Consider the following 26334-nt stretch of genomic DNA (forward strand, 5'->3'; position numbering starts at 1 on the left):
ATCGCGGGTGATGGAGGGCGCCGCTTGCTGCTAGCGTCTGGTGCAGATACCCGGAGCAGCGCCGGCGCTGAGCCCGGGCGCTGGCAGGGTCCAGGGGGAGCGGGCGGCGTCGGGGCTTGTGTTCTAAGTACTGGCCTTTCCGTGCCCGGCCTGGCCAGTGGGCGCCCCCGCACGCTCGCCCCCCGCACTACAGGGTTGCCCCCCCCCAGCCCGGTGCGTGCGCCACCGGCTGCTGCGCGGTGTTGCGGAGCTTTTTAAGGACGCACGGAGCTCACGTGTTGGTAAAATGGTCGTTTGTTTGGTTTGCTGGTTTCCTAGAGTCTCTGGGAAATGTGATCAGCCGAGACAGGGCCACGCTCCCGCTTTCTAGAAAGAGAGTTAAAATGCACCCTGTCTGGCAGTTTTAGCCGGGTTTGCGATCTAACGGTGTGAAGGTTTACTAGCACAGTAATAATTATGGTCCAGAAAAATAAATTGTGGGGTTTTAAAACAAATGTGGTTTGTTTAATGCGAGCATCTTTGTAACCAGTGTTTACTTGAAACGGTTGTGTTTATTGCATTCAGATCAGCCTTGCTCAACAGGAGGGTTTCCAGCTGAGCGATCATGGATTTGGTGATCAGACAGCAGTTGTCTGTAGCACAGAACCACCAAGGTAAATGGCTATATAGTGATAGAAATGTTACTTGGCATCTGTTCTGAATAAAATAGAACTATAAAAGTTGTTGCACTACATGGACCTTTATTAGTTCTTGGTTTTAGACATACAGAACTGTAGACAAAATATTTTCCTGTGAATGCTTTGTATGTCTTTGTTAAAGAACAGACAATGAAATAAATACCATAATACAATACTTTTTTTTTTTTTTAGTTAAGTAGTTTACTTCAAAACAATTTTGTTTTCATTTAATTGCTTTAAGAACCAGATCCCAAGTCCAATGTAGTCAATGGAAAGATTCTCATTGACTTCAAAGAGATTCAGAACAGGCCTTAAAATTCTTTTTTTTTTTTCTTGTCTGCTTGCATTTGTGATTTAAAACTGCAACAGACTCATTAAAACTCCTATCTAGCATGTGCTTAACTTTATGCAATGTCCTTTGATAACTTCTCCCTGCAAATACATGATTCTTTACTTTGAGGAAAAATAAGAGACCTTAAAATAATACAGTCAAGTGCCTGTGCGCTCCTGCATATAGCAAAGAATATTATTTGTCACCTTCCTTATACATTATTTTTTATTAACAGACATTCACGCTTTGAAGAATACTTATGAGCTGATCAAATCAGCCAATCAAGGGAAATCTGCGCTTGATTCATCAGAGAGCTTTAGCTCTGATTTATACGTCTTGTGTGCAGAACATGCACTCCAGGTAACAACATATTCTAAGTAGGCTATTTATCTGTAATAAATATTAAAGATATTGCCAGGACCACTAGAAATACAGATTTTTGAAATCTGTTCTGCTGCAATTTTCTTACTTTATAGAACAATTTCTTAGACATGCCTTTTGGCTTTTGTTGATCTATCCTTCACCCCCACCCTCTTCCCAAAGTCAGCATTTTTATAAACTTCATCAATCAGCAAGCTGCACTTTGTGCTAATCAGAGACTTCAGAGAGTAGGAGAGGTAGACCACTGAAATGTATATTAATAGTTTTGTGATCGTTGTTTCTTTTGTTCTGAGAATGCTAATGTGAACTGTTTGGACAAGATGGAACATGAGTCGATGATGAATGGTTGTTGTCATACAGAAACTGAGAAGACATTCTAATCACAAGAGACTGTTGCTGCTACCTCTGAGTGTCATACAAAATATGACTGAGGTTTTTATAAGTTTGAAATTTTTTTAAAGCATGGTGCTGCACTGAAAAGTGGCACATTAGATTCCAATGCATGCAGTTTATAAGTAAAAGGTTTTTTTCTTTTCCTAGCTACCATCCATATACATTGTACCTGAGATCTGAAAGCCAACGTGCATTATTTATGGCTCATACATCATTGCCAGCAAAAAAGATTCTATAGGCTAAATTCTGCCCTTGGTTACACTTATACAACTCAGAATTTGACGTTTCGGTTAACAGTTCTGTTAATGATGTGCAATACAGTGTTAAGTATAAAAATCATAAATATTTATTTATTTATTTATGTACTGTAATAAACTGCTGTGTGACTCTGAATAAACCCAGGAATCAGATCTGTTAAATAAGAAATTCCCATTTTCCGTAGATTTTTGGCGAGAAAAATGGTTAACTTTAAAATTTTAATGCATTGAATTGTTTGTGCTGGCCTTACTTTGCAGTTGTAAATGTACCGATGAACATACATTCTGCGCTTTATCAAACACACACTTTTAAAAGCTGATCATTCTTGGCCAACTGTTTATTGGATTGTTGTTCTTTTTTTTTTTAAAAAAAAACCTTTGAAATAATGTTTTATTCTAGTTGGGGCATCCAGAAATTAGCAGTGACTGTCTACAGATGTACTTTAAAGGAAGACATCCTGTAAACCAGTTTATGGGTAGAGCATACTTGTGCCAAGGCCAGTTGTACACCCCCCTCTCCACAGATAATTTGGTGAGAAAATATGGTGAATTTTAACATTATGTTAACATCCAGTTTTATGAATGTTCATAGTTTAATGAAATTAAATTATGTATCTTAAATAATGTTTGCTTTCAATGCTTTTTTTCCCTCCACATTTGTAAGGGTAGTAAGTAGAGCTGGTTTTAACTTGGAGATTTTGATTCACCAGATGTTCTGATATTTTCCTATTTACTTTTGTTTGAATTAGAATAAAAGCATATTTACCAAAATTTCTCAGCAAACTGGAGTTCCCCTGAATTTTTGTTTGAGGAACACTATATTTTGGTGTTTCTAAAACAAATATGTGAAACTGACATTCTTGAAATGTACTGAATAGCAGCCATGAAACTGACAAGAATGTTAATTTCACTGAGCTGGAGCTCTCAGGGTTGCTAGTCCCCCTGCTGGAGCCAGGGCTATAAAGGCTTCCAGGGCCCCTGTCATGGAGCTGGGAGGCTGGGAGTTTTAAGACTGGCTCCAGCCAGAGATGCCAGGTCTGCTGCTGTAGAATGGAGATCCCTGCCAGCCCCCAGAGCCCTGGCATGCTCCCTGCTGGAGATGTGGACCCTGGAAAACAGGCAGGTTTCCCTGTGTTTCAACAGCAGTTTTGTCAAGTCTATAAGAGATTTGATGAAACATTTAATTTCACTAAATTACCATTTTCAGATGAAACTGTTTCGTCAGAAAATTTCTGACAGTTTGTGTGAGTAACTTGTGTGACAGCTTCCTAAACCAATATGGAGGACACTGTATTTTTATTTTACTAGTTTTTTTATTATTATTATTATTTTTATTCCTTTCAGTGAGCATATGGATGTTAGATTGATTTAGTTTTTCAGAAGTTCTTCAGACCAGCACCTTTTCTCTTCCTGCAGTCCGCTATCTCAGTCAGTATGCATCTTCCAACTTCTGCAGCAAATGAAGCAGGGGTCCTACAAACAGTCTCCTTCACCACACATCCCTAATTCATCCCCAGAGCCAGTCTATGCACTGTGCACTGAATCAGGCAGGGGCCTGTGGGAAAAATAGTATGTGGTAACACAATTAAAGACTATCATAAAGCATTATACAACTTAATTTGCTCCCCTTTTTTTATGTCACCTTAAATTTTGGCATTTTCTAGCCTTTGAGTGCTTGACTCTGGAATCTTAAAAATGATCTTTTCAATTATTTTTGTGTGATTTCCTAGGTTTCTGAAAAACCTAACAAAAAAAGAAATGTCATCATGTTGCATCATATTTATACCTCCATATTATAAGGGTTAGAACCTTTAGATCCATCACACAAAACTTTGTCACTTGAGCTAATGAGTAAATAACTGGAATACATTGTCATCCTGTAAGTAGACCATCCCTAGAGCAGAATGGGGCACTGATATCTGCTGACAGCAGATGAATGGTAAGACTCAGGAATCTTGGGCTGCATTCCAGGCTCTGGAGGGAATGTGCTCCAGTAGGCACTGTCCAGAGACACGTCTGCCTATTCTCTCTCCAAGAGTGATCCCTTTCCCTCTTGTCTGTCCCAGTTCTGATTCTTTCCCAGCCCGGGCTCCTTCTTCCAGACCCATTCTCCTCATCTTCTCAATCCCTGAGTCCTTACTCAGTCCTAGTCTCTGTTCCTCATGCTTTTCCCTCTCCATCCAAATTTGGCCAAATTATAAACCTTTGAAAAGTCACCGTTCAAACATGCTAAGTAGCAACCTGTTAGATTTCAAAGATTCCATCCATGCATGGCATGCTCCAACTCAGGGCTGTGCAAGACTTTTCCTGTAATGGCAAAGAGCTTTAGGCTGCTATTCAGGACCCGGCCTCGGAACCTGAACTGGAAACAGGGACCCTATCTGTCCTCTGCTCTCAATGACCATGTGCTGGGATGTGGATTTTACAGGGATGAAAAAAAGTACATCCTTTGCACACAGGCACCGTTTTCCCATCCCAAATTTCAAGTCTCTGCTCCAAAGCACAGACTTACCAGAGCCTTTCAAATAAAAGGTCACAAGAATTTTAAAGTGAGCAAAACAAGGTATTTTCCCTGTCCTTGTTCTTGGAAATGGCTGAACTGTTTTCGCTAAAATTTTCTGAACACCTGTCAGCAAATATTTCAGCCAAAATTTCAGTTTGGCAAAGTTATAAGCAGCTGTGTAGGGCCTTTATAAAGGAAGGAATTGGACAACCTTAATATTACACAGTACTGGCAGCCCTACCTGTAGCAATAATAATAATTTGAGAATAGGTTGAAAATGATTAGTAACATGGCAGTGATTAATAAAGGCCTGTGTCAAACGAGCTTTAAACAATTTCTTGTTGTTTTTTTAGGAAGAGTTTGAGAAGTTTGTGATGTACTTTATGAAAGCATTAGACTTTGGAATCCATGATCCAAGGTAAGACTATCTGATAGGGGTTACAGTTCCAAATCTCCCACGGTGTTACTGACTTTGCTTTTTAATATCATTGCATTTCATCCTTTCATTTTGTGGGACACTGGGTAAGACGGAACTTTTTGTGGACCATTTCTCCGTCTCAGTCCTACTTCTCTCGTGTAACAAGAGTAGTGTTTCACCATATGAAAAATAACAGTAAAACCATATTAAGGGGCCAAGATTGAACATAAATGCACTTTCATGTGATGTATATGGCTACTTATGTCCCTCCATTTTGTCCACCAACTCTGTTGGTGAGAGGAAGAGCACAAGATTAGCTCTCATTGTAGTTTATACTCCAGTGGTGTCCACAGTTCTCAGTTAGGATTGTAGGTGCTGTACAAACAATAAAGACACAGTCCCTACTTCTGTTGTTTAGAATCTACAGAAAGAGACTTTGAAATAATTATGTGTTTACCTCAGGTTATAAAATCATATTTATTGTTTTTCAGATATTATTTTTTGATATACAATGCCTCAGTCCTTTACTGGCAGATAGTAAGGCCATATCTTAAGCCTGGGTTCCGCTACCTTCTTATTCCCAGCCTATCTCAGATTGTAACAGCATTAACTCAAGCTGAAGAGCAAGACAAGCAATGGCAAGCAGAACTCATGATGTAAGTCGGAGCTATTATTTTAGAACCAGGGTCCTGTAGTCCTTTTGTGCAGGTAGCTCTTATTTGAGGTTATTGAGGTTATTTTTGATCGCATGTTGTCCACTGGCATATTAAATGTTGTTCTAAATATATGGTGAGTATAGTACAACGAGTAAAGCAAAGAGTAGAATTTCATAACTGTGCATAGGCCAGTAGCTGTATAGCAATAGCAAGATACTGAGAGTTGGAGCAGTGAGAAGAGTGCAGGATCAAACCTATTAACTGTTCTTTAATAAAACTGTATATATAGTATGAAAGGTAATGCAGTTTGATATTTACATTGTGGTTAAAATGGCAGTGACATCCATGGATTTGACGTCACAAGATTTGGAAAGCTATAGTCACTGTTTCTGCAACAGGTTGTCTTGCTGCATATGGTCAAAAGAAATATTTTTAAAAAATCCCTGTGTGTAAGAGAGTTGTGGAATTTCTCTTGGAGGGAAGCTCTATCACTGCCTATTTTTAGTCAGTTCCTGTCTGAGGCATCATAACCTGTTGGAATCAAGGCAGCTGTAGTGCTGAATTAACTGTTGTGTGTGTCCTTTTAGGTTAGGAGACAAACTAGCTGCAGCCTGGCTTAAGAGCCATTTTTCTTCAGATAAAAATCCCAAACCAAGATTGGGGCAGCAGACATATTTCCTACTCCCTGATCCTTGGAGGTGTGGTAGATTCCTGTCCCTGCCAGGATGGTCAGAGGAAAGCATGTTCAGTACGTCTTCTGATTTCCTTCTCTTTTACCTGATTGCCTTATATGGTAATTGGGTTTGGCAGGATGTATGACCTTATCCCTGAAAAACTTGCATCCAAATTGCCATTGTTCAGATGTCACCAAGGAGGAAGAATGGTTGCACTCTTTGGCTGCATAGCTAAGAAGGCCCTAAAGGGCTGTTTGGGCAGTAGCCAGAGGAGCTCCCTTTCTCTCAGATGAATGAGTAAAAAGTCAAGTGAACTTGTGAAAGTTAATTTTCTTATTAACTTTTTCTCCTGTTTAATGTAGCTGCATATCAAAATGAAATTTCATGAAATAAGTGTGTTTAGTGAGTGACACCTGGAAAATGTATACTAAATACTAAATTTTAGAGTAAAAGGCACACAAATGAATACTAGTGCTCAATCAGTTGTGGTATATGGTTTTTTTTTTTCATCCACGTGATAAATTATGCATCATTTGTTAGCACACTTTCTGAGATATAATATTTTTTAAAGATCCTTGGGTATAAACATTATTCTTCATTATCAGACAGCACATTTTATGACTATAAAAATATGTGAACTCATTTTGCAATTTATAATTCATGCATATATTACTGGATTATATATCAGAAGGAAATTCCCATCGAAATAATCTTCTGTTTAAGCTTTTATTTTTTATTAGTGAGTATTAGTAGCATTTTTTTTCCCCATGGTATCTTAAAGATTTGTTCCTACTAATTTAAAACAGGGCCACAGGCCTCATACCCCAAAGTATAAAAGAAGTAGGTCTCATTCTAATTATTCTCTAAAGCTAAATGTTGAGCCACAGTCTTTGTTAACATGGCCTTTGGTATGAGCATTGGCAATGCTGTCAGAGCTTCTGCAATTTCTGTAGCAGCCCTCTTCTCCAAAGCAGGAGCCAAAAGACAAGGGAAAGGAAAGAACTTCAGACACCATGTTGTTAAGTTTAAATCATCTGATCATCCCTGGTAGTAGCAGAGAAACTCATTGTGATGTTCAGCCATTTCAGTAGTTAATTTCAGAGAATAAATATAAACATTATTTGTGGACCTATATTCATATATATTTAAGTAATTTAGAAAAATTCCCTAGTGCCATAGTTCAGATTTTCACCAGCTAATTTTGTTTCATATTTATATAACTACTTTGTTTTTCCTGTACATCTTATCTGTTCAGTAATTAGAGTAAAGAGCACTAGATTATTTGTAGGCAGAATATTTCGCTATTGATGCTCATAATAATTTTTTTTTAAATTCTCATGTAGTTCCATATAGTCTATAATCATACCATGCAGAATCTCATTTAAACAACTGTCAGTGGATGTGTTAAAAAAGTTATTTTATTGGCTGAATTGTCAGAGGTCGTAATGTTGAAAATAAATTTGCTCAAAATGTGCGTCCATTTACTGCATTTCTATCTATAGGAAGAGCAGTGATATCCGAATCCTCCATAAAAATAAATAAGAAAAGCATTCAGAGCAAAGGAGTGTCAAATGAAGAAGAAAAAATGTTTTAGGCAGAAAATCATCAGCAGTGCATTTTTCTAGAACTTACAGTGTAAAGTAAAATTGAAGCTAGGTTAATGGTATCCACATTGACAAATTTTTCAAAATATTTGAAAGATATTCAGTGCTTAGATGTCATCGTGCTTTCAAAATATTTAAGAAAGCACAGGAAACTTCCAACTTATTTATTGACTATGAGAAAAGGCAAGAATGGAGAAATTGTAGTTGTGACATTTGTAATTCTGTCCATAGATTAATATTTCATTTGAAGTTTTGCAGAACTGAACATAGAAATATGCTATCTTTTTTACTAGGCCAGTGATAAGGAAAGTCTTAAATTAATACAGTGAATTTTATTAAAAAAATAAAACCAACCCTGCTGATTATGAAAAGATACCCACCGTAGTTTACTATCATTCATAGATTCTCTGAACAAGATCAGGTGTAAACTTCAAAAGCTCTTTAGGATTTTGCCCACTGAATTGATGGAAGCTGTTCCATATGTTCATTGACTAACTGTACCAATGCTGCCCCCATATTTCATTGACTGCTGCTATTGCAAAAGTTCCGTGAGATAACCATTTTGCAAACCATTCCAGCTCATGATATATTTCTGCCTCAGTTCTCCCTTGATATTTGTGGCCTTTGTGGTTTTTCCATTTACTGGGTGTGACAAATGTGGGAATTGTCTGTAATAAATTTTATAAGTTGTCTCTGTGACTCTGTACCTGCTCACCTTGGCATTGCTACCCATTGGCGGGGGAGAGGGGAGGGAGGAGGGAGAATTCATTTTCTCTCTGGAAAATAAGGCTAGGTATTTGAGACCTATAACCAGTAGGACTGTCTGGGCTGGAATCAACACATTTGAATGGAAGGCTCTACAGAGAAAATGGGAACTCCAATGACAAAAGATTAATACCTACTGCAGAGGCAGCTGAACATGTGAATATAGCATGGCTGGAGAACAAAGACAAGGTAACTGGTGTCTGTATTAAAAGAGACATGGACACCTATCTGGAACCAAAGATCAAGTGATAGAGCATTGAGAAAGAGCCAAGATGGCTTCACCAGCAGCATGCCCCCAGGGAGCCCTGGCCTGGCATTGGGTTATAATTTTCCTTCTTGCAATTACCTTTTTATATCTATCTGTTAGCTAGTTTTTAATTAATTTAATATGTGCTACACGGATTTTGCATAGAGCTAATATTTGAATCAGAAAATGTAGTACTAAGTCAAATGTCTCACAGAAGCCTATTATATCAAGTAAACTTGATTTTTTGCTGAGATTACAAATTTGGTTGATAAAATAATGGTTGACAAGACCTATTTTCCATAAAACCATGTTTAACTTTAATTATAATACTGTGTATTCATTATTTACTGATTGAATCCTTTATCAGCCTTTCCAAAACTGTGCCCTAGACTGATGCCAGACTAGCTAGCCCAGACTTAACCAGGCCATCCTGTATTGCTTTTTAAAATATTTGCACAATTTTCCAGTTCTTTAGAATTTCCACAGTGTTCCAAGATTTACGAAAAAGCTACATCAATGACTCAGAGGCCTTCTGCCTATTCTTTTAAAACTCTTGGATTTCACTTATGCTATCACTGGTATGTTTTATGAAGCTGTTTTCACTCAAAAACTGGTCTTCTGCTGGAAAGTGTTTTTTTCCCCTACCTAATGGCCCTAATGTGGTGCCCTCCAAGCCAGAAAGGAAGGGAAGGTCAGTGTAGCAGTTGATGCTTTGGCCTTTCCCCACAAATTGCTTCACAGGGAACTCAGTTGGCGTTGGACTTCACAACATTCAAGGACTGCACGTCCACTTTGTGCAGTGGAACTGAACTGGTTCTGTTGTGTCCTTCCAGGGCCACAAAGTAGGAAACTAGAATTACCCTTTAAACAATATTTGCAGGAGCCAAAAGGAATAAAGGTAAGATGAGAAAGCATAGCTACTCTAGGTATGAAGTGTGTGGGAGTAAGAAGACCTGTAGTCAAGTAACTTAATTATTTCTCGGTTCTGCCTAAGGAAGTTCTTACAAACAAACAAACAAACAAAAAATCTAAAATAGCTATATGATCTGATATACATTTTTACCTCCTTCCCCCCTGAATTTAGCTCAACTATAATTTCCTGCAGCTCAATTACTAATTCTTCCTCATACTACTGGGCTGACTAAACTGCTGTCATCTTTTTCAACCTCATGAAAGCTCTGATCTGGCAAAGCAGGTGCATAATTTTAAACTCACAATTAATTTCATTGACTTCAATGAGAGTAAAGGCTAAATGGCTTAAAATTATGCATGTGTTAAGTGCATTTCTAGGTAAAGGCCTAATTTCCTTGTTTGTGATGTAAAATAAAAATGGAATAGCTGGAGAGCAATTAAAATATTGAATTCCAGCCAGCCAAGCAAGAAATACAAGGCTGTGGGAAATTATACTATAGATAAATACATTCTGTTTTCCCATATTTTTTCCAGTTTTCAGATTAAAGAAAGCAATAAATCAGTGTTTGATTTCTTCTCCTCCCCACCACACAAACACCATTTATCATGATCTAATACAGCAGTACAGTAGGACAAACAATAATGAGCTTCCACTGTACTTGCAAAAAAATAGACACTGAATTTAAAGAAACAGTCTCTCCCAAAGGGAGGTATATTCTATTGTGAAGTTTGTGATGAAAATCAGAAAACTTCATTTTGAGAATTTGGGTTAAATTGCTGCTCCTTTGAGTTTTTTGTGTGTCTACTTTAGAGATCAATTATGGCTTGGAGTCAAGCCCAGAGTAAGGGACAGTATGATGTTTCATTGCTTCATGTGTGACTGAGGAGGGAGATTTATGACTCACTCACAATCGAAGGCTAATGCTCTTTCCAGTTTCCCTGTTCTATCATTTCTTGTGCACATGCGTGAGATGGGGCATAGTCTGCACAAGGTTGTAAGGAGGTGTTCTGCATTGTACCCTTATGTTGCTGTATCAGTCAGGCCCCCATTTGGCCCTTAGGTATGTTCTTTAAACAATTACACAATTTAAAATAATTGTTTTGTTTTGATTATGTGGCCATTTACTTGGGCCATTATTCTACACCATTGACATCAGTGGAAAATTTAGCACCAAGTGTTCTGTTCATTAGTATTGGGCAGAAAATAACATTATGTAACATGATCCCTTGTACATCAGATAGTATCTTTTATTGTACTGCAGTGTCCTTTTTGTTTTGTTTTTTAAGTGGAGCCTGGTGGAAAATGAAAAGTTGAATCCAACAGAGAGAAATTCCAAAGGTTATATTAAAGGCTGTGAAAAATAGCATGCTATGAATAAATCATATTATACCAAAATATCCTGTTTTGGTTATGCTGGGGAAACTTGTGAATGCATAATAAGTGTATGTCCTGCAGGAGTAGTAGTATCTTTGCGTTAACTTTTTTTCATCTTTTACATTTGCTTTTATTTGACAGAATCGTTAAAACGTGTTATTTAAGAGTTAACACTGGGTCTGTTCTTGTTAAATCCTGATAAAATATTGAAAATGCAACAGGTATACTTTATGCAACTCCTGGCATGAACAGTGATTTATCTCACTTGACAGCTTTGGGAGTCCAATCCTTTCATCAGGTAGAGAAAAAGAAATCTGAGAACACAGCTCACTGGAATGTTTTACTTTTGTTTCATTTGATTTCACGGTTTCTGAATTTTTTTGTTTAATTCTTTGATTGAAAAGTATTCAAAAAAATCTCAAATCTAGTCTTTTGTGAGAAAATTTTGTAATTTTGAAAAAGCTGCAGTAAATAGAAGATAAAAGATATAGGTGTAGATGAAGCAAGAGGCTTGAAACTAGAACGTCTGTAGTCTAAGCTCCTGTTTGGGAATTACTGCTTTATGATTCCCTTCATTTGTATAGTACTATAATGGGGAGCATGCAGCTTTTCTGGGACCAGCATGAATTTACAAAGTCTACTGATTAGAATATAAATAACTGACATTTTCTTTAGATAATAAAAAGTTAAATGTTTAATATAACACATTTTTGTTTGACTTGCAGAGAGCTACTTGAATGTTTCTTGGATGCTTCAAAATTGAAAGAAGCGGTAGACTTTTCATCTACTGCAGCAGCATTCATTAAAAATAATGTTCCAGATAAATACCAACACATATTTTCTCTAATGGTAATTTAAAAATATATATATATATATTTAAAATTAAGGGTCAGACTTTGTTTTCTGATCCAGAAAAACACCCTGTGAAGTCAGTGGGAGTTTTGCCTGCATCAGGAATAAAGGCTTCAGTACAAAATTGTTGTGTAAGAAATGTGAATTTGTAAGTGTTTTATCACAAAACATAAAGATCACAAAGTATCCCAGAATGCAGTTTCTGGTAAATTTTATTATTGAATTTCTCTTTTCCATTTATCAGAAATTTCAGTAAATTGAGTATAAGTGAATTAACACAAAGTAAAGCAACATAAAACTGATGTATGAGAGAGGCGGATATCAACAATGAAAATAATTTGCATAATTATTCATTTTGATATTGTAAGCTAAAGTCAGACCTGGATGAATGTCAGTGGAGTTTTACACCAGGTTACTAGTCTCACAAAACAATATTATATGAATAGCTAGTGCTATAAAAATATTTGGGGATACTCCATGTTAACTTAATAAGCATAACCTGGGTTAATAAATGCTTCTACATCCAATATGTAAATTGGCTCAATTATTAGCTCAAGTTAAAATATTTGAATATGAGAAAGTCCAATTTTAAAAGCAAAACAAATCCAGGGCAGCTAAAATGTATGGGAAAATGAATGAATGAAGATGAGTCTATAGGACAATTCTTTATTCAGTTTGCCTAACATTTCCCATTATACACATTTTTCCAAACATTTCTTGTGGAGCTGTAACATTTCCTTGGTTTGCAACAGAACTGAAATTTGGTGAGGGGATATTTGTGGGGTTACAGAAGTACTTCTTGTGATCTCCATTAAAATCCATTTAGATTTGGCCAAGTCTCAAATTGTCAAAAATTACCACTTGCAATCTGCATTCTGCTTAATAGAGCTTGCTAGAGACTTGCAGCTAAAATTGATCAACATTGCACCTGCCCTGAATGTGTTCCCCAGCATCTCACTTCAGTGTCCAATTATGGATCCTCTTCAAAATGCTGTTTGGCCTTGGACCAGGTGCACTGTGTGTGAACCAGGAGACTATGAGATCTCAACTCATGTCTACTAGCTGATGTTAATAATTCTGAGCTTCTCACAACCTTATTGTTTGGCAAGACTTCATACCTCAGTGAGGGATTATAAAATAGGGGAATAGATCCCACATATTTAAAATGGCAGATCCAAATCTTATCCACTTAACCACAATTGACTCTCAGAAGGAATTTGCCAGATTCATGTGCTTGGCTATCCTGTTTGTAAAATGGGTCTATAGATGCATATGTAATCTTTAGTGTCTTGTCCTGATTCTCCTGCTCATAGTTACTGTAGCTCAGTTGGTAGAGGTTTGTGCTGCAATGCTAAAGACCTGGATTTTCAATCCTGATGATGATGCATAAACTGGAGGGTGTTATAGCTTCATGTAATAGAATTTGCTTTTTCATTTTTTTTTCTTAAAAACTCATAACAGCTAGGTGATTACCTACCAAAAACCAAGCACATTCATAGCTTTGAGTGTTTGGCTTTATAATCTTAATATTTTTACATTTTTAATATATTATATACGTATTTGACACCTGCTCTTCCTTTCTCTCATTTCCACTTCTGTCAACCACCTCACTCCTTGCATCAAGGAAGGCTTAATCCCCCACTCCCACCTACTGTATCCCTTTCCATTCCTTTTCCTCTCCTCAATGGTCAGGGATGCAACCCCATGCTATGGTGCCCCTAACTGTCTGACTGCCAGGTGCTGGGACTGGACAACAGGGGAAGGATCACTTGATAATTGCCCTGTTCTGTTCAGTCCCTCTGAAGCATCTGGCATTGGCCACTGTTGGAAGACCGGACACTGGCTAGATGGACAATTGGTGTGACCCAGTATGGCCATTCTTATGTTCATAGTCTTTTCTCTCCCTTCCCCATGATCATTGTTCCAAAAGAGTACTTTTCTGGTTGTCTGATGTTTAACATCTGAACTGAGAGAGAGTGTTTGATACTCCTTGCAGCTGTGATATTAATGAAGCAGTAAAATGGAAGCTGTGCATTGTTAGCTGCTTGGAGACACTGTTGAGAGAAGCAGCCTGGCAGTGGCCTTAAAATGAACATGAAATGATTCTAAAATTACACCTGGACTGTGTCTCTGAGCAGTGCCACAAAGCTGTGCTTTGCACTCCCTTTAGTGCTTTAGTAATAGCATAATTGATTCCAGGAGCCCCATACTCTACTGAGCTTTTAAATAACATTGCATCAGGAAAAATACACTGCAGGGGATAAACAGAGAGAATTCTTGAGGGGGAGAAGGGTCGGGAATGGATAAAGAGATTGAAGGAAAGTAAAGCTGGGATGCAAGAGCTTTTAAAATAATCAAAAAGTGTATTGGGGGTAGAGGAAAGCTAAGCCTTCCTCACAAGTAGGAGGAAAAAGGGTGATATTGGGAGGATTGGAGTGGCAGGGTGAAGTGAGAGAGAAGCTGAGGTGGTCCTGTTTGTTGCTGTGTGGAAGGTGAGTACTACAGGCAGTAAGTCAGGGTATGTCAGAGCAAATGAATTTGTATGCTGTGGAGGAAACTGTGTTTTAGAATCACAGCTGTTAAAAACTTCAGTTAGTACTTTACATCACTTACTAATAGTATGTAGAGGTTTCACTTAATGGGCCAGAGCCTTAGGTAGCATAAATTGGCATAGCCCAGATAAAAATACTCATGTCTGTTATAGAATCATAGAATATTAGAGTTGGAAGGGACCTCAGGAGGTCATCTAGTCCAACCCCCTGCTCAAAGCAGGACTAACCTCAGCTATATCATCCCAACCAGGGCTTTGTCAAGCCTTAGCTTAAAAACCTCTAAGGATGGAGATTCCACCACCTCCCTAGGTAACCCATTCCAGTGCTTCACCATCCTCCTAGTAAAAAACTTTTTCCTAATGTCCAACCTAGACCTCCTGCCCTGCAACTTGAGACCGTTGCTCCTTGTTCTGTCATCTGCCACCACCGAGAACAGCCTAGCCCCATCCTCCCTGGAACCCCCTTTCAGGTAGTTAAAGGCCGCTATCAAATCCCCCCTCACTCTTTTGCAGACTAAACAAGCCCAGTTCCCTCAGCCTCTCCTCATAAGTCCTGTGCTCCAGCCCCCTAATCATTTTTGTTGCCATCCGCTGCACTCTCTCCAACTTGTCCACATCCTTTTTGTAGTGGGGGGCCCAAAACTGGACACAATATTCTAAATGCGGCCTCACCAATGCCGAGTAGAGGGGATAATCACTTCCCGTGACCTGCTGGCAATGCCCCTCCTAATGCAGCCCAATATGCCATTAGCCTTCTTGACAACCAGGGCACACTGCTGACTCATATCCAGCTTTTTATCCACCGTTACCCCCAGGTCCCTTTCTGCAGAGCTGCTGCCCAGTTCGTTGGTCCCCAGTCTATAGCTGTGCATGGGATTCTTCCTTCCTAAGTGGAGGACTCTGCACTTATCTTTGTTGAACCTCATTAGATTTCTTTTGGCCCAATCCTCCAGTTTGTTTAGGTCACTCTGTATCCTATCCCTACCTTGCAGGGTATCTACCACTCCCCCCAGCTTAGTGTCGTCCGCAAACTTGCTGAGGGTGCAATCTACCCCATCCTCCAGATCATTAATAAAGTTGTTGAACAAAACCGGCAGAGGTGAGACTAGATTATCACAACCGTCCTGTCTAGCCTTAAAGATCTGTGGGAGGAAAAATGTAATCAATGAACCTACACTAATTTACACCAGATGAGGATCTGTTTATTAAACTGGTGATTTATTTTGTTACAATTTTTATAGGTGCATCACAAACTAATGGACACTTCCCAGATAGAGGAAGACATACAAAGCTCCATCAGCTTGTCAGTCATTTATAAGATTCAAACGATAAAATCGTAAGTATTGGAATCCATCTGTCCTCTTGAATTTTGATCTTTAACAATAAATATGTAAAGGCATCCTAATGCCTGCTATGGCAGCACAAAGCAGCTTGTAAAGCCAGCTTAGTTGATCACTAGAGGAATCCTCCTGCCTCAAGGAATCCTAGAATTCTGGGTGGTGTGGAGATGTTATAGTGGATCCAATGCCACCTCCTCCCAGCACTTAGCGCACAGAAAAAGGGTGAAATGGCCCCTTAGGACAATGTGCCATTGTGTTTAAATTATGCTGAGACCCCAGAACTGAGGGAATTTAAAGATGTCTAAAAGCCATCATTGTGTCAAATGCAGCTGAGTACCAATAACTGTACATAAATCTTAAATGATAAGAGAGAGAGAGAATTATGGAAATCACATCTTAAATATAGGGGACAAGTCAAAAAGGGGGAAATTATTACCTACTGCTTTTTAAAATTTTAAAAACATAGAACAAAACACAGCCATCTAGAGCTTGCTTTTTCTTATCAACTGCCAAACACAGCAACCCATGGTACAAATAGTTAACCACTTAATTTTCCTACTTCTCAACCAAAGAGCCATTCATTTAAGGACAAATTTTTGTTCTTATGTAGATAGAAGTAATTCTGGAATAACTTTTGTTTATGTAAATAAGAGTGGAATTGGGCACTCTTTTCTTTGCCCATATGTTGAGTTTCATCCTCCATCTCTAACATTTTTCTCTTACTCTGAAATGTTCTTCTTGCTTGGGATTCAAAACATTTTCCAGCCATTACTGGCTATCTAGATTATTCAAGATATACACGCATATGCTGTTCATATGGATATTTTCTTATATAGGGTCTTGTTTCTTGGGAATCCTTAGCTATTTTTTGCCATGTTGCTATGTTTACTTTCATTTTGATTAATTCTATACAGTAAGCAGCAGTACATCTCACTTAAATGATGAGGTAGAAACATTACTGTGGTGAGGGGTGTATACAGCAAAAACAAAAACAACCCACAAAAGTGAGTCTCAGAGCCTGGGTCAATTGAGTTGGGTCCACAGGGCTTGCAGTGGGAAACTAAATATATCAGCGCAGACATTCAGGCTCAGACTGAGGCCTGGACTGTGAGACCTAGTGATTAAGGAAGATCTCAGAGCCCAGGACACAGCCAGAGTCCCAAAGTCTACACTGATATTCTTAGTCTCAGCGCGTGAGCTGGGCTCTGAGAGTCGCTGCCTCAGGAGTTTTTTTTGTGCTGTAGATGTAACCATAGTGTTACAGAAGAATATGTGAAGTATTTATTTTTCAGATTAAATAACTATCAATGTCTAATATACTTGCAGACAGATGGATACAAATGAGTTTCCAAGAGAAGCCACCACAAGTCTGAATGCTGTGTTTGAACTTTTGAAACAGTATGATGAGGATTCTTCTATTTCAGTCCTTGATGAGAAGTAAGTTTTATTGATCAGAGCCTCTGAAAGCTCATGATGAGCCTGATTCTGCTTCCACTGAAGTCCCTGGCAGAACTTCTATTGACTTTTGTGAAAGCAGTTAGTCTTAATCATCATTATTTGTAGTAGCAGTTAGGTGTTCAAATGAGGGATCAAGGTCCCATTGTGCTGGATTAAACAGCTGTGTAATACAAATATCTTCTCCCTATGTAGGTACTTATAGACCATGATTAAATCTTCTCTTAACTTTGTCTTTGATAAACTAAATAGACTGAGCTTCTTAGTTTCTCAATTTAATATATTTTTCCAAACCAAAAACCATTCCTGTAGCTCTTTTTTTAATCTTTCCTAATGTTTCAACATGGTTTTTGAAGTGCAGATACCATACTAGATCTAGTATTCCAGTAGTGGCCTCACCGATGTTGTACACACAGGTAATATCTTCCTACTCTTCATGCTTGATATACTCCTATTAATACATCCAATTATTATCTTAGCTATTTTAGCATTATTTGCCCTAGAAGCTCATGTTCATTTGGTTATCTTTCAGTACTCCTTAAGGTCACAGCTTTCTAGAATACAGTCTCCTTCCTGTAAGCATAATCTACATTCTTTGTTCTAAGGTGTATGACCTTGCATTTGGCTGTATTATAATGCATCTCATTTGACTGCACCAAGTTTACCAGCTGACCTGGATCACTCAGTATCAATTATTTGACCTCATTATTTGCCACCTTGAATGTCTTTGTGTTATCTGCAAACTTTATCAGCAATTATTTTATATTTTCTTCCAGATCAGTGAAGATATAAGGAATAGTGTTGGGCTGAGAACCAATTCCTGCAGGATCCCTTTAAAATGCCCTCACTGGTTGATAACTTCCCATACACAGTTACATTTTAGTATCGATCAGTTAGCCTGTTTTTAATTCATTTACTATTTGCTGTATTGATTACCTATTGTGCTATTATTAAATCAGAATGGCCTGCAGTATTAATTCAAATGCTTTAGATAAATTCAAGTGAGATTTATCACTTTAATCAAGTTAATTATCTATTGTATCAAGTTAATTGGATGTGTTAAATGATTTTTTTTTTAAATTTTTGCAGAATTCCTTTGCTTTTAGAATTGGCTCATCTTTCTTTGAAGTTAAACTGTGTCCAACTTGCATTTGATTGCATACGTGATTTGAAGAGAGCTGGGATTAAAGTAAGTGTTAGGATTACGCTGGTCTAATAATTTATTGTAATTATGCTTCAAAATAATTCTGCATACATCGAGGCTTATTCTCACATTGAGGTTCTGATGTAATTAACCTTCATTAATATGAATAGGAGTTATCTGCATAAATTTTCTGTCTCTAAATTAGAGAAGAGATGAAAGATTAGGGAAAAGAGTTTAACTGCAGTAAAATAGCTCAAAGAATAGTTTTGGTAAATAAAATATTAAATATAGATTCTTGTTTGTACTTTGAAACTGTCTCCTGTGGAATGTCTTAATTGGAGATACCTCCAAAATGCCTCATGTGTGAGGTATTTCTCTCCCAAAATGATGCCAGCAGTTTAAAAAAAGATTTAACCAGCCCACCCTTGGACGATTCTATCAGCCATCAATATGTACGCGGTAACAGTGATATTTTACTTAACATTCATTTCACTCTTTTTGAATAAAATACTGTGTAATCAACCTCAGTAAACAGCAGGTGGATTCTAACCCTGCTGAGAGGGAAGTGGGGCATTCATTTGTGCCAAGGTTAGGCTGTTGGTTAAGGTTAGGGATGGGGCAGTTCACGAAGGGCTAGCCAAAGACAGGCCCCTGGATATTCTCTCTTCTGGATACTGGGAAGTCATAAGGCTTCAGTGAACACAAGTCTATAGAGGCTGTGAAACCAGCTGCTCTCCCTGTCCCCTCCCATAGCTATGGCTCATTTTGAGGGTGTTTGTTCCCAATCACCACCTCTGGATATGAGGGGTTGAGTCCTGTTCCTTCCCCAAGTCTCTTCTCCTGACATTTTTATTATAATGATTATTATTATTCTGTAGTATTTAGATTATGGTGGCAAACAAAGTGTATATTTAAGACATGGGCGGGGAGCATTGTGTGCCTGTCCTGTGTGCTTTCACTGTAACTGTGGTCTGGGTTGGTGTTTGTCCCTGCCCACTCTCACCCCCAGACTGGCTGAAGAGGCTTCTTATGTTTATTTTTTCTGTCCCCTGGCTGCCTGCCATTGCATTTAGGAAGTCCTAAAGTTCTCAGGCTTTGTAGTTTGTGGAAGAACCCCTGTTCCTGTGGGGCAGGAGGGAGATTTACAGATCCATAAAATATATCCTTGTCCCCAAGTCTCTGTGTATGTGTATATACTATTGGATGCACAGGTAGCAACCCCTATGATTAAGATTGCCTTGTGGTTTCCATTGTAAATCCCTGTTTTCAGTTGCCTGTAGCTTTACCAAACTTTAACCATTCAGGATGAAATTTTCCGTGTTAGCTGTCTATCTCAGGCTGATTGTTTTTGTTGGTGTTTTTTGTTTTGTTTTGTTTTGTTTTGATTTTAAATTTCCACCAAAATGGTTTGGCCATTTCCAAGAATGAGGGTACCGAAAATAAACTTTGGAAAGTTCTTGCACCTCCATACTTTGGAACAGGGGCTTGAAATTTCACAGCACAGCCTTTTTACTGCCTCAAGAAAATCTGCCAAAATTTGGTCAAGTTTTAAGCCTTTGAAAAATCATGGTTCACACATGCTCCATCGAGACTTGCTAGTCTTTCACACCTAAAATCTCAGAAGATTCCATCTTCACTGAGCGTGCCTGAGCCTCTCACAGCTCCTAGTGGTGGTTAAACTGTGCATGTACGATCCCCTGCAGAATGATTGATCCTGCTCCAGCCCTTCATAGCTCCTGTATGTGAGCAAGCATTGCATACACCCTCTCCACAGAGCGACTGAGTATACTGCAGCAAGGGCTATGTGGTGAACCTGGACTTTCCTTGTAATGGCTGCCTCTGGCTGATCTGGTCCAGGAAGGGACGGAGCACTAGAACTGAGAGCAAAGAACCGGATTATCTGTGCTCTCAGTGACATACTTGCTGTCATTCAGGCAGTGCGGAGGAGGAAAGTGTCTTGATTCGAATGCAAAGGGGACAAGTGCTGGATCTAGGGCACTGTGGGAATGGACTGGAGGAGTATATTGGGAGCATGAGCCTAGGAGATGGAGACTGGTCTGGGTTGGACAAGGAGACTAGGTCTGGGATCTGGGGATTAAAGTGTGCTTGGTGGAGGGAGGGCGGGAAGGGGGAAGAAGCTAGTGGGCACTAGGAGGAAATCTGAGGTCAGATTAAAGTTTGTTGAATCAGATAAGTTCTGGAACTGGCTAGAGCATAGGGCTCAACGAGTAGTGATCAATGGCTCCATGTCTAGCTGGCAACCGGTCACAAGCGAAGTTCCCCAGGGGTCGGTCCTGGGGCCGGTTTTGTTCAACATCTTTATTAATGATCTGGAGGATGGGGTAGATTGTACCCTCAGCAAGTTTGCGGATGACACTAAGTTGGGGGGAGTGGTAGATACCCTGGAGGGTAGGGATAGGATACAGAGTGACCTAAACAAACTGGAGGATTGGGCCAAAAGAAATCTAATGAGGTTCAACAAGGACAAGTGCAGAGTCCTCCACTTAGGAAGGAAGAATCCCATGCACAGCTATAGACTGGGGACCGACGAGCTGGGCAGCAGCTCTGCAGAAAAGGACCTGGGGGTAACGGCGGATAAAAAGCTGGATATGAGTCAGCAGTGTGCCCTGGTTGTCAAGAAGGCTAATGGCATATTGGGCTGCATTAGGAGGGGCATTGCCAGCAGGTCACGGGAAGTGATTATTCCCCCCTACTCGGCATTGGTGAGGCCGCATTTAGAATATTGTGTCCAGTTTTGGGCCCCCCACTACAAAAAGGATGTGGACAAGTTGGAGAGAGTGCAGCGGATGGCAACAAAAATGATTAGGGGGCTGGAGCACAGGACTTATGAGGAGAGGCTGAGGGAACTGGGCTTGTTTAGTCTGCAAAAGAGTGAGGGGGGATTTGATAGCGGCCTTTAACTACCTGAAAGGGGGTTCCAGGGAGGATGGGACTAGGCTGTTCTCGGTGGTGGCAGATGACAGAACAAGGAGCAACGGTCTCAAATTGCAGGGCGGGAGGTCTAGGTTGGACATTAGGAAAAAGTTTTTTACTAGGAGGATGGTGAAGCACTGGAATGGGTTACCTAGGGAGGTGGTGGAATCTCCATCCTTAGAGGTTTTTAAGCTGAGGCTTGACAAAGCCCTGGTTGGGATGATATAGCTGAGGTTAGTCCTGCTTTGAGCAGGGGGTTGGACTAGATGACCTCCTGAGGTCCCTTCCAACTCTAATATTCTATGGAAAACATTTCAGCTTTGATGAATCAGCATTTTCTGTTGAATTTTCTGGCAAAATAGATTTTCCTGACCTGCTGTACTATTGAGAGACCTATTGGAATAATTTTTCATATAGATTTTAATTTTGCACCTTTCAGAAGTGAGCATCTGCATCAAATATCAACAATAGTATTGGAGCCCATCCAGAATGTAAAATCAGATAATTTTGTCCAGTACCAGCTAAAAAGCTTGAGTCTTCCATCATTCTTGACCCTTTTATCTTACTCTAGAGAACTGTGTGCTTTAGATGTAATAGAACAGGCATATCAGTTAAAACATTTAATTTAAATTCTCAAGGTAAAACCACAAAGCTAGGAAAACAAATGTTTTCCAAATAAAACCAAATGTAAGTACTCCTAAGGCATAAACAACTGGAAAAAGAATTAAAGGTACCTGTCCATTTCAGTCAACACAAAATCTTTGGTATTTCTAGTTATTTGCCCTTTCTACTATACTTTGCAAACATAATGGGTTGAATTCTCCTAGCTGCTAAATCCGCTTTGTGAATCTTAAACAACTGGAGATGACAACTGGAGAATTCCCTTTGTGCTGGCATTTCCATCTCCTGGGCCAGCTTCTCCCAAAGTCTGTAATGTATATAATTTGGGGGTGGGGGAAAGCTTTAACCAAAATGTAATGAAAAGATGAGATGTTATCATTTTAGTTCGTATCTGTGATAATGTTTACTACAGTGGCTGCAAAGCAGCAAACTAACTCAGACTTTTGTAATTACCTGGAATTCCACTGATTTCAATGGGACAGCAAGGGACTTCACTAGCACATCTGTTTGCAAGACTGAGGTCTAAATCTCTATACTTTTAATTATTAAATAGATTTCAATATATTCATATTTCATAGGAGCCAGGAAAACTGATTGAAATAGAATGCCTAGAATGTGAATATGAAGTCCAGAAACTTGACACTAAAATTGCAACCTATACTAAAGGTGTTGTTGAGGTATGTTCTTTAAGTAGTACTAATTTGTATGAAGAAGGTAACATTAACTTTCTGTTGTCATACTCATATTTTGCATTGTAACTGGGAAAGCTATTTGCGTGCACATTAAAGGTCAGATTTTGCAAACACTTGCATGAAGGAGTAACTTTATTCCCATGAGTAGTCACATTGAGTTCAGTGGGACTAGTCACATGAGTAAAGTTGCTTCTGCATATCTTGTTCGCATGTTTGGACTCTAAAATGTTAGTCGCTTATTTCATATTTTGAAGAATTAGAAAAAGACATCCATGCATTATCATTTGAATAAATATTCAAATTATCATTTGAATAAAGTTAAACAAAAAAAAAATGCATGTAACTAAATTTCTTTTTAGTTTTTACTGTGTTAAAACTCTATTGAAACTAAGAACCTGTGAATTTCTGCTGTAGAGCCCTATTTATGTAGACTGGGATTTTGAAAGAGCTCTATGTTGTCTTCCCATTGAAGTCAATGAGAGTTTAGCCGTTGACTTGAATAGGAGCAGAGTTAGGCCAACACTGATTCCTTTGGAAAATCCCGCTCACGTTTCTTCTCTTCCTCCTACCCCATGTTAGAATTTGAGCAGCTGATAAAGGTACTAAATCCTCAGAATTTACAAATAATCCACAATCATGGATGTGTGTTATCATAGGGAATAGGGATAGACAGACAGGCTCCTGGCTGGGTGTGGCAGTAACTATAGCATTGTGAAGTACCTAAAAATGACATTCTTCAACTGTCAAAATGAGACTTTAAAAAAAAAAAATTATGTAGTGTGCATGGAAATAGGGGCTGAACTTAAGGTCTGTGAAAGTTTCATAAATCAGAAACTACAGAGGCTATTTTCTGTTGGAAAGAGCCTAAAATTGCAGTTTTACCATAATATTTAGCAAATCATTTGTATTATGTGTATATATAATCAGTGTGAAGTAAATTTTTATTTACAGACTCAGCTGAAAATGATAAGAAGACTTGAACAAGCCTTGCAACGTGCAGTTCGTCTGGGAGACCCCAATGTTATTCAGGTGGTTTGTGCTACACAGTGGAATCTTTGCCTGCCACTGCTACAACACAATTTGCATCAACATGTACGAAAACCATTGATATCTGTTGCTGATGTCTTAGAAAAGATTGACAGGTAAGTTACTATGCTATGTACGTTGCTATTTGTTACTTTGAAAAATAGAACATCAGTCAAAGGTGGGTAAACATAATATTTAAACAGGATACCTAAATAATACTGCATTCATATAGTAGCCTTCCCTTATGTAGATCTCAAACATTTTTGAAAACTTTCCAAACAGATTATGAAACTATCTGGATAATCTGTCTCTCATCTTATCTACCGCTAAAAAGCAGCCTTCTCTCAAATAAAATCTCACAAATGTTTAATGGCATACAGAAACACTGCAGTTTAGGAAAGGAACTGAGGAATAATGTATCCAATTGAAATTATATGAGTAAACTCTGTCATGATAATGTCAGTAAATATGTTGGAATGTGACCTGGATTCAGGCATTAATAACCCTGAATTTGGAAAAAATACAGTACACTATATAATCATTCTTAGAGTAATTGCACATAATCCATTATACTGTAGGTATGTGTGCACCCAGCTCACAATTGTCAGAAACTTTCTTCCCTTTGTGGCATCTGTTGGGGTGGAGCGAGCGCACACTGCTGACTTGTGCTACTACGCACAAGTACAACGAATGGAGCGGCTCTGACCCCCTGCCTCCAACAGTTCCTTCTTGCTGCTCATGGTGGTTGTTAGAGCTGCTGTTTCTTGCCTTTGCAAATCCATCCCTCCTCCTTGTAGATAGTACCTGTTTATTATAGTTCTATTGTTCTCTGAAGGTTTTTCACAGTTTAAAGTTAGATTTAGAGTTAAGTTTTAGTTTTTGATAGTTTGGACTCGCTGGTTCCTGCCTGGATACCATGGCTGGAACCAGGATTATGTCATGCAGATTTGACATTTGTCAGGATTTTAAGCACTTTTCCAGGAGTCGGGGGAGGCTCCCTGAGAGGAGATGCCGGTGCCGGAGTACTCTCCACGGCACGTGGCTGGGGCATCTCCTGGGTAACCCCCGGCTGTACTGGTGGCGCAGGGGAGTCCTTGTGAGTGGCCTCCTGCTGCTTCTTCCTTTTCGGTACCGCAGACTGCTGTAGAGACTGTCCCGGTGCCCGCGTTGCGCTGCGTACCGAGGATACACTCGGTGCCACGGGGGAGAGAGAGACAGCTCCGAGTCTGGCTGGAGCACAGACTCCATGAGCATGGCCCTCAAGCGGGCGTCCCGCTCTTTCTGCGTTCGGGGTGTGAAGGCCTTGCAAATCCGGCACTTGTCCTTACGATGCTGCTTCCCGAGGCAACAGAGGCAGCGGTCGTGAGGATCACTCACCGGGAAAGCTTTGCTGCAGACAGCACAGGCCTTAAAACCGGTTGAGACAGGCATGGCTCAACCTTAAGCCCCTAAGGGCGAACTATCTATTGTTTCGAACTCTAACTATTCACTAATTAACTTAACTGCTATACTTAGCATAGAGTTAACAACAACAACTAGAAAACAGGGATTGCTACTTGCTGAAGAGCAAGGGGCAGACGTTCCAACTACCGTCAACGGGTGGAAAGAAGGAACTGAGGGCCCTCAGGGCTGGTGGCGCCTGATATACCGCGGCATGAGCGCAGCACTCCAGGGGGCGACGGAGCCAGGCCTACAGGGCTTGCTAGGGGCAAAAAAGTTCCGGGAACCAGTGCACAGGGTGCACACTCACCTATATTGGAATGGATATGAGCAATCACTCAAAGATAGAAGACAGTGCTGCCAGACTCAAGTTTCACTTAATGGAGCCAGTGTGCTGATGGCCATCGCAGCCTTCCCGCTCAGAGCAGGCAGTGTACATGTCTACATCTATTAGCAGTGCTCTCCTGATTTGGCTGAGTTACTGTTTTAACAGTTTAACTTTAAAATTGTCCAATTTCCTAGCTTGTTGATTTTGCTACGTTGCCAAGTTCATATGGAAATTGCTCGTATTGAAGAAGATGAAGATAGAATAGAGGCTGCCATGGAACATTTTCAGAAGGCTATATCTCTAGATAACAATGGACAATACCAGGAACATCTTAAAATGGCTTTCCATCGTCTTCATTTATGCACTATGTTGTACAAGTCACCTGAGCGCCTAGAGGATCAAGCAATTATGATGATTGAACAGGTATTAATATAGAACAATTCCATTTGTAGAAATATAAAGTTTATTTATTAAACTTCTCCAAAGGAAATCTTCTGTAATTATATTCTAAAAGTTGTGTATATTCAAATACAAGATTTCTAAGGTAATTAATTTTGCTAGAAGTTACTCAAAAGGCCAAATCTTATTTGATAGAGGTTCATAAATGTGGATCTTTACTGGCAATAGTCAAAGGAGAGTGAGACAGTTCTGATGCATCCAAATGGCAATATCATCCAAACACCCATGTAGGCACAGACCGAGTTAGCAAGTCCATGGGGAAAATATACTTGTGTATCAGCATACTGATAATATTCCAT

General features: G+C 39.2%; 1 protein-coding gene across 1 annotated transcript in view; it reads left to right on the forward strand.

Annotated features, from left to right (window-relative positions):
• The first annotated feature begins 383 nt into the window (after positions 1-383).
• LOC137156182 (cilia- and flagella-associated protein 46-like) overlaps positions 384-26334 on the forward strand; it is a 66724-nt gene continuing 40773 nt past the window's right edge. The window contains exons 1-12 of the mRNA XM_067552917.1: positions 384-653; positions 1244-1368; positions 2440-2571; positions 4896-4960; positions 5452-5616; positions 11919-12042; positions 15838-15932; positions 17263-17373; positions 18481-18580; positions 22669-22767; positions 23734-23924; positions 25771-25999. Coding sequence (XP_067409018.1) covers positions 605-653; positions 1244-1368; positions 2440-2571; positions 4896-4960; positions 5452-5616; positions 11919-12042; positions 15838-15932; positions 17263-17373; positions 18481-18580; positions 22669-22767; positions 23734-23924; positions 25771-25999 — 1485 coding nt within the window. The 5' untranslated portion in view covers positions 384-604. The remainder of the gene's footprint in view (positions 654-1243; positions 1369-2439; positions 2572-4895; positions 4961-5451; positions 5617-11918; positions 12043-15837; positions 15933-17262; positions 17374-18480; positions 18581-22668; positions 22768-23733; positions 23925-25770; positions 26000-26334) is intronic.

The sequence above is a fragment of the Emydura macquarii genome, unplaced genomic scaffold, assembly GCF_026122565.2.
Source record: "Emydura macquarii macquarii isolate MOO-44397 ecotype Brisbane River unplaced genomic scaffold, CSIRO-AGI_Emac_v2 contig_1390, whole genome shotgun sequence".
In the NCBI taxonomy this organism is placed as follows: Eukaryota; Metazoa; Chordata; order Testudines; family Chelidae; genus Emydura; species Emydura macquarii.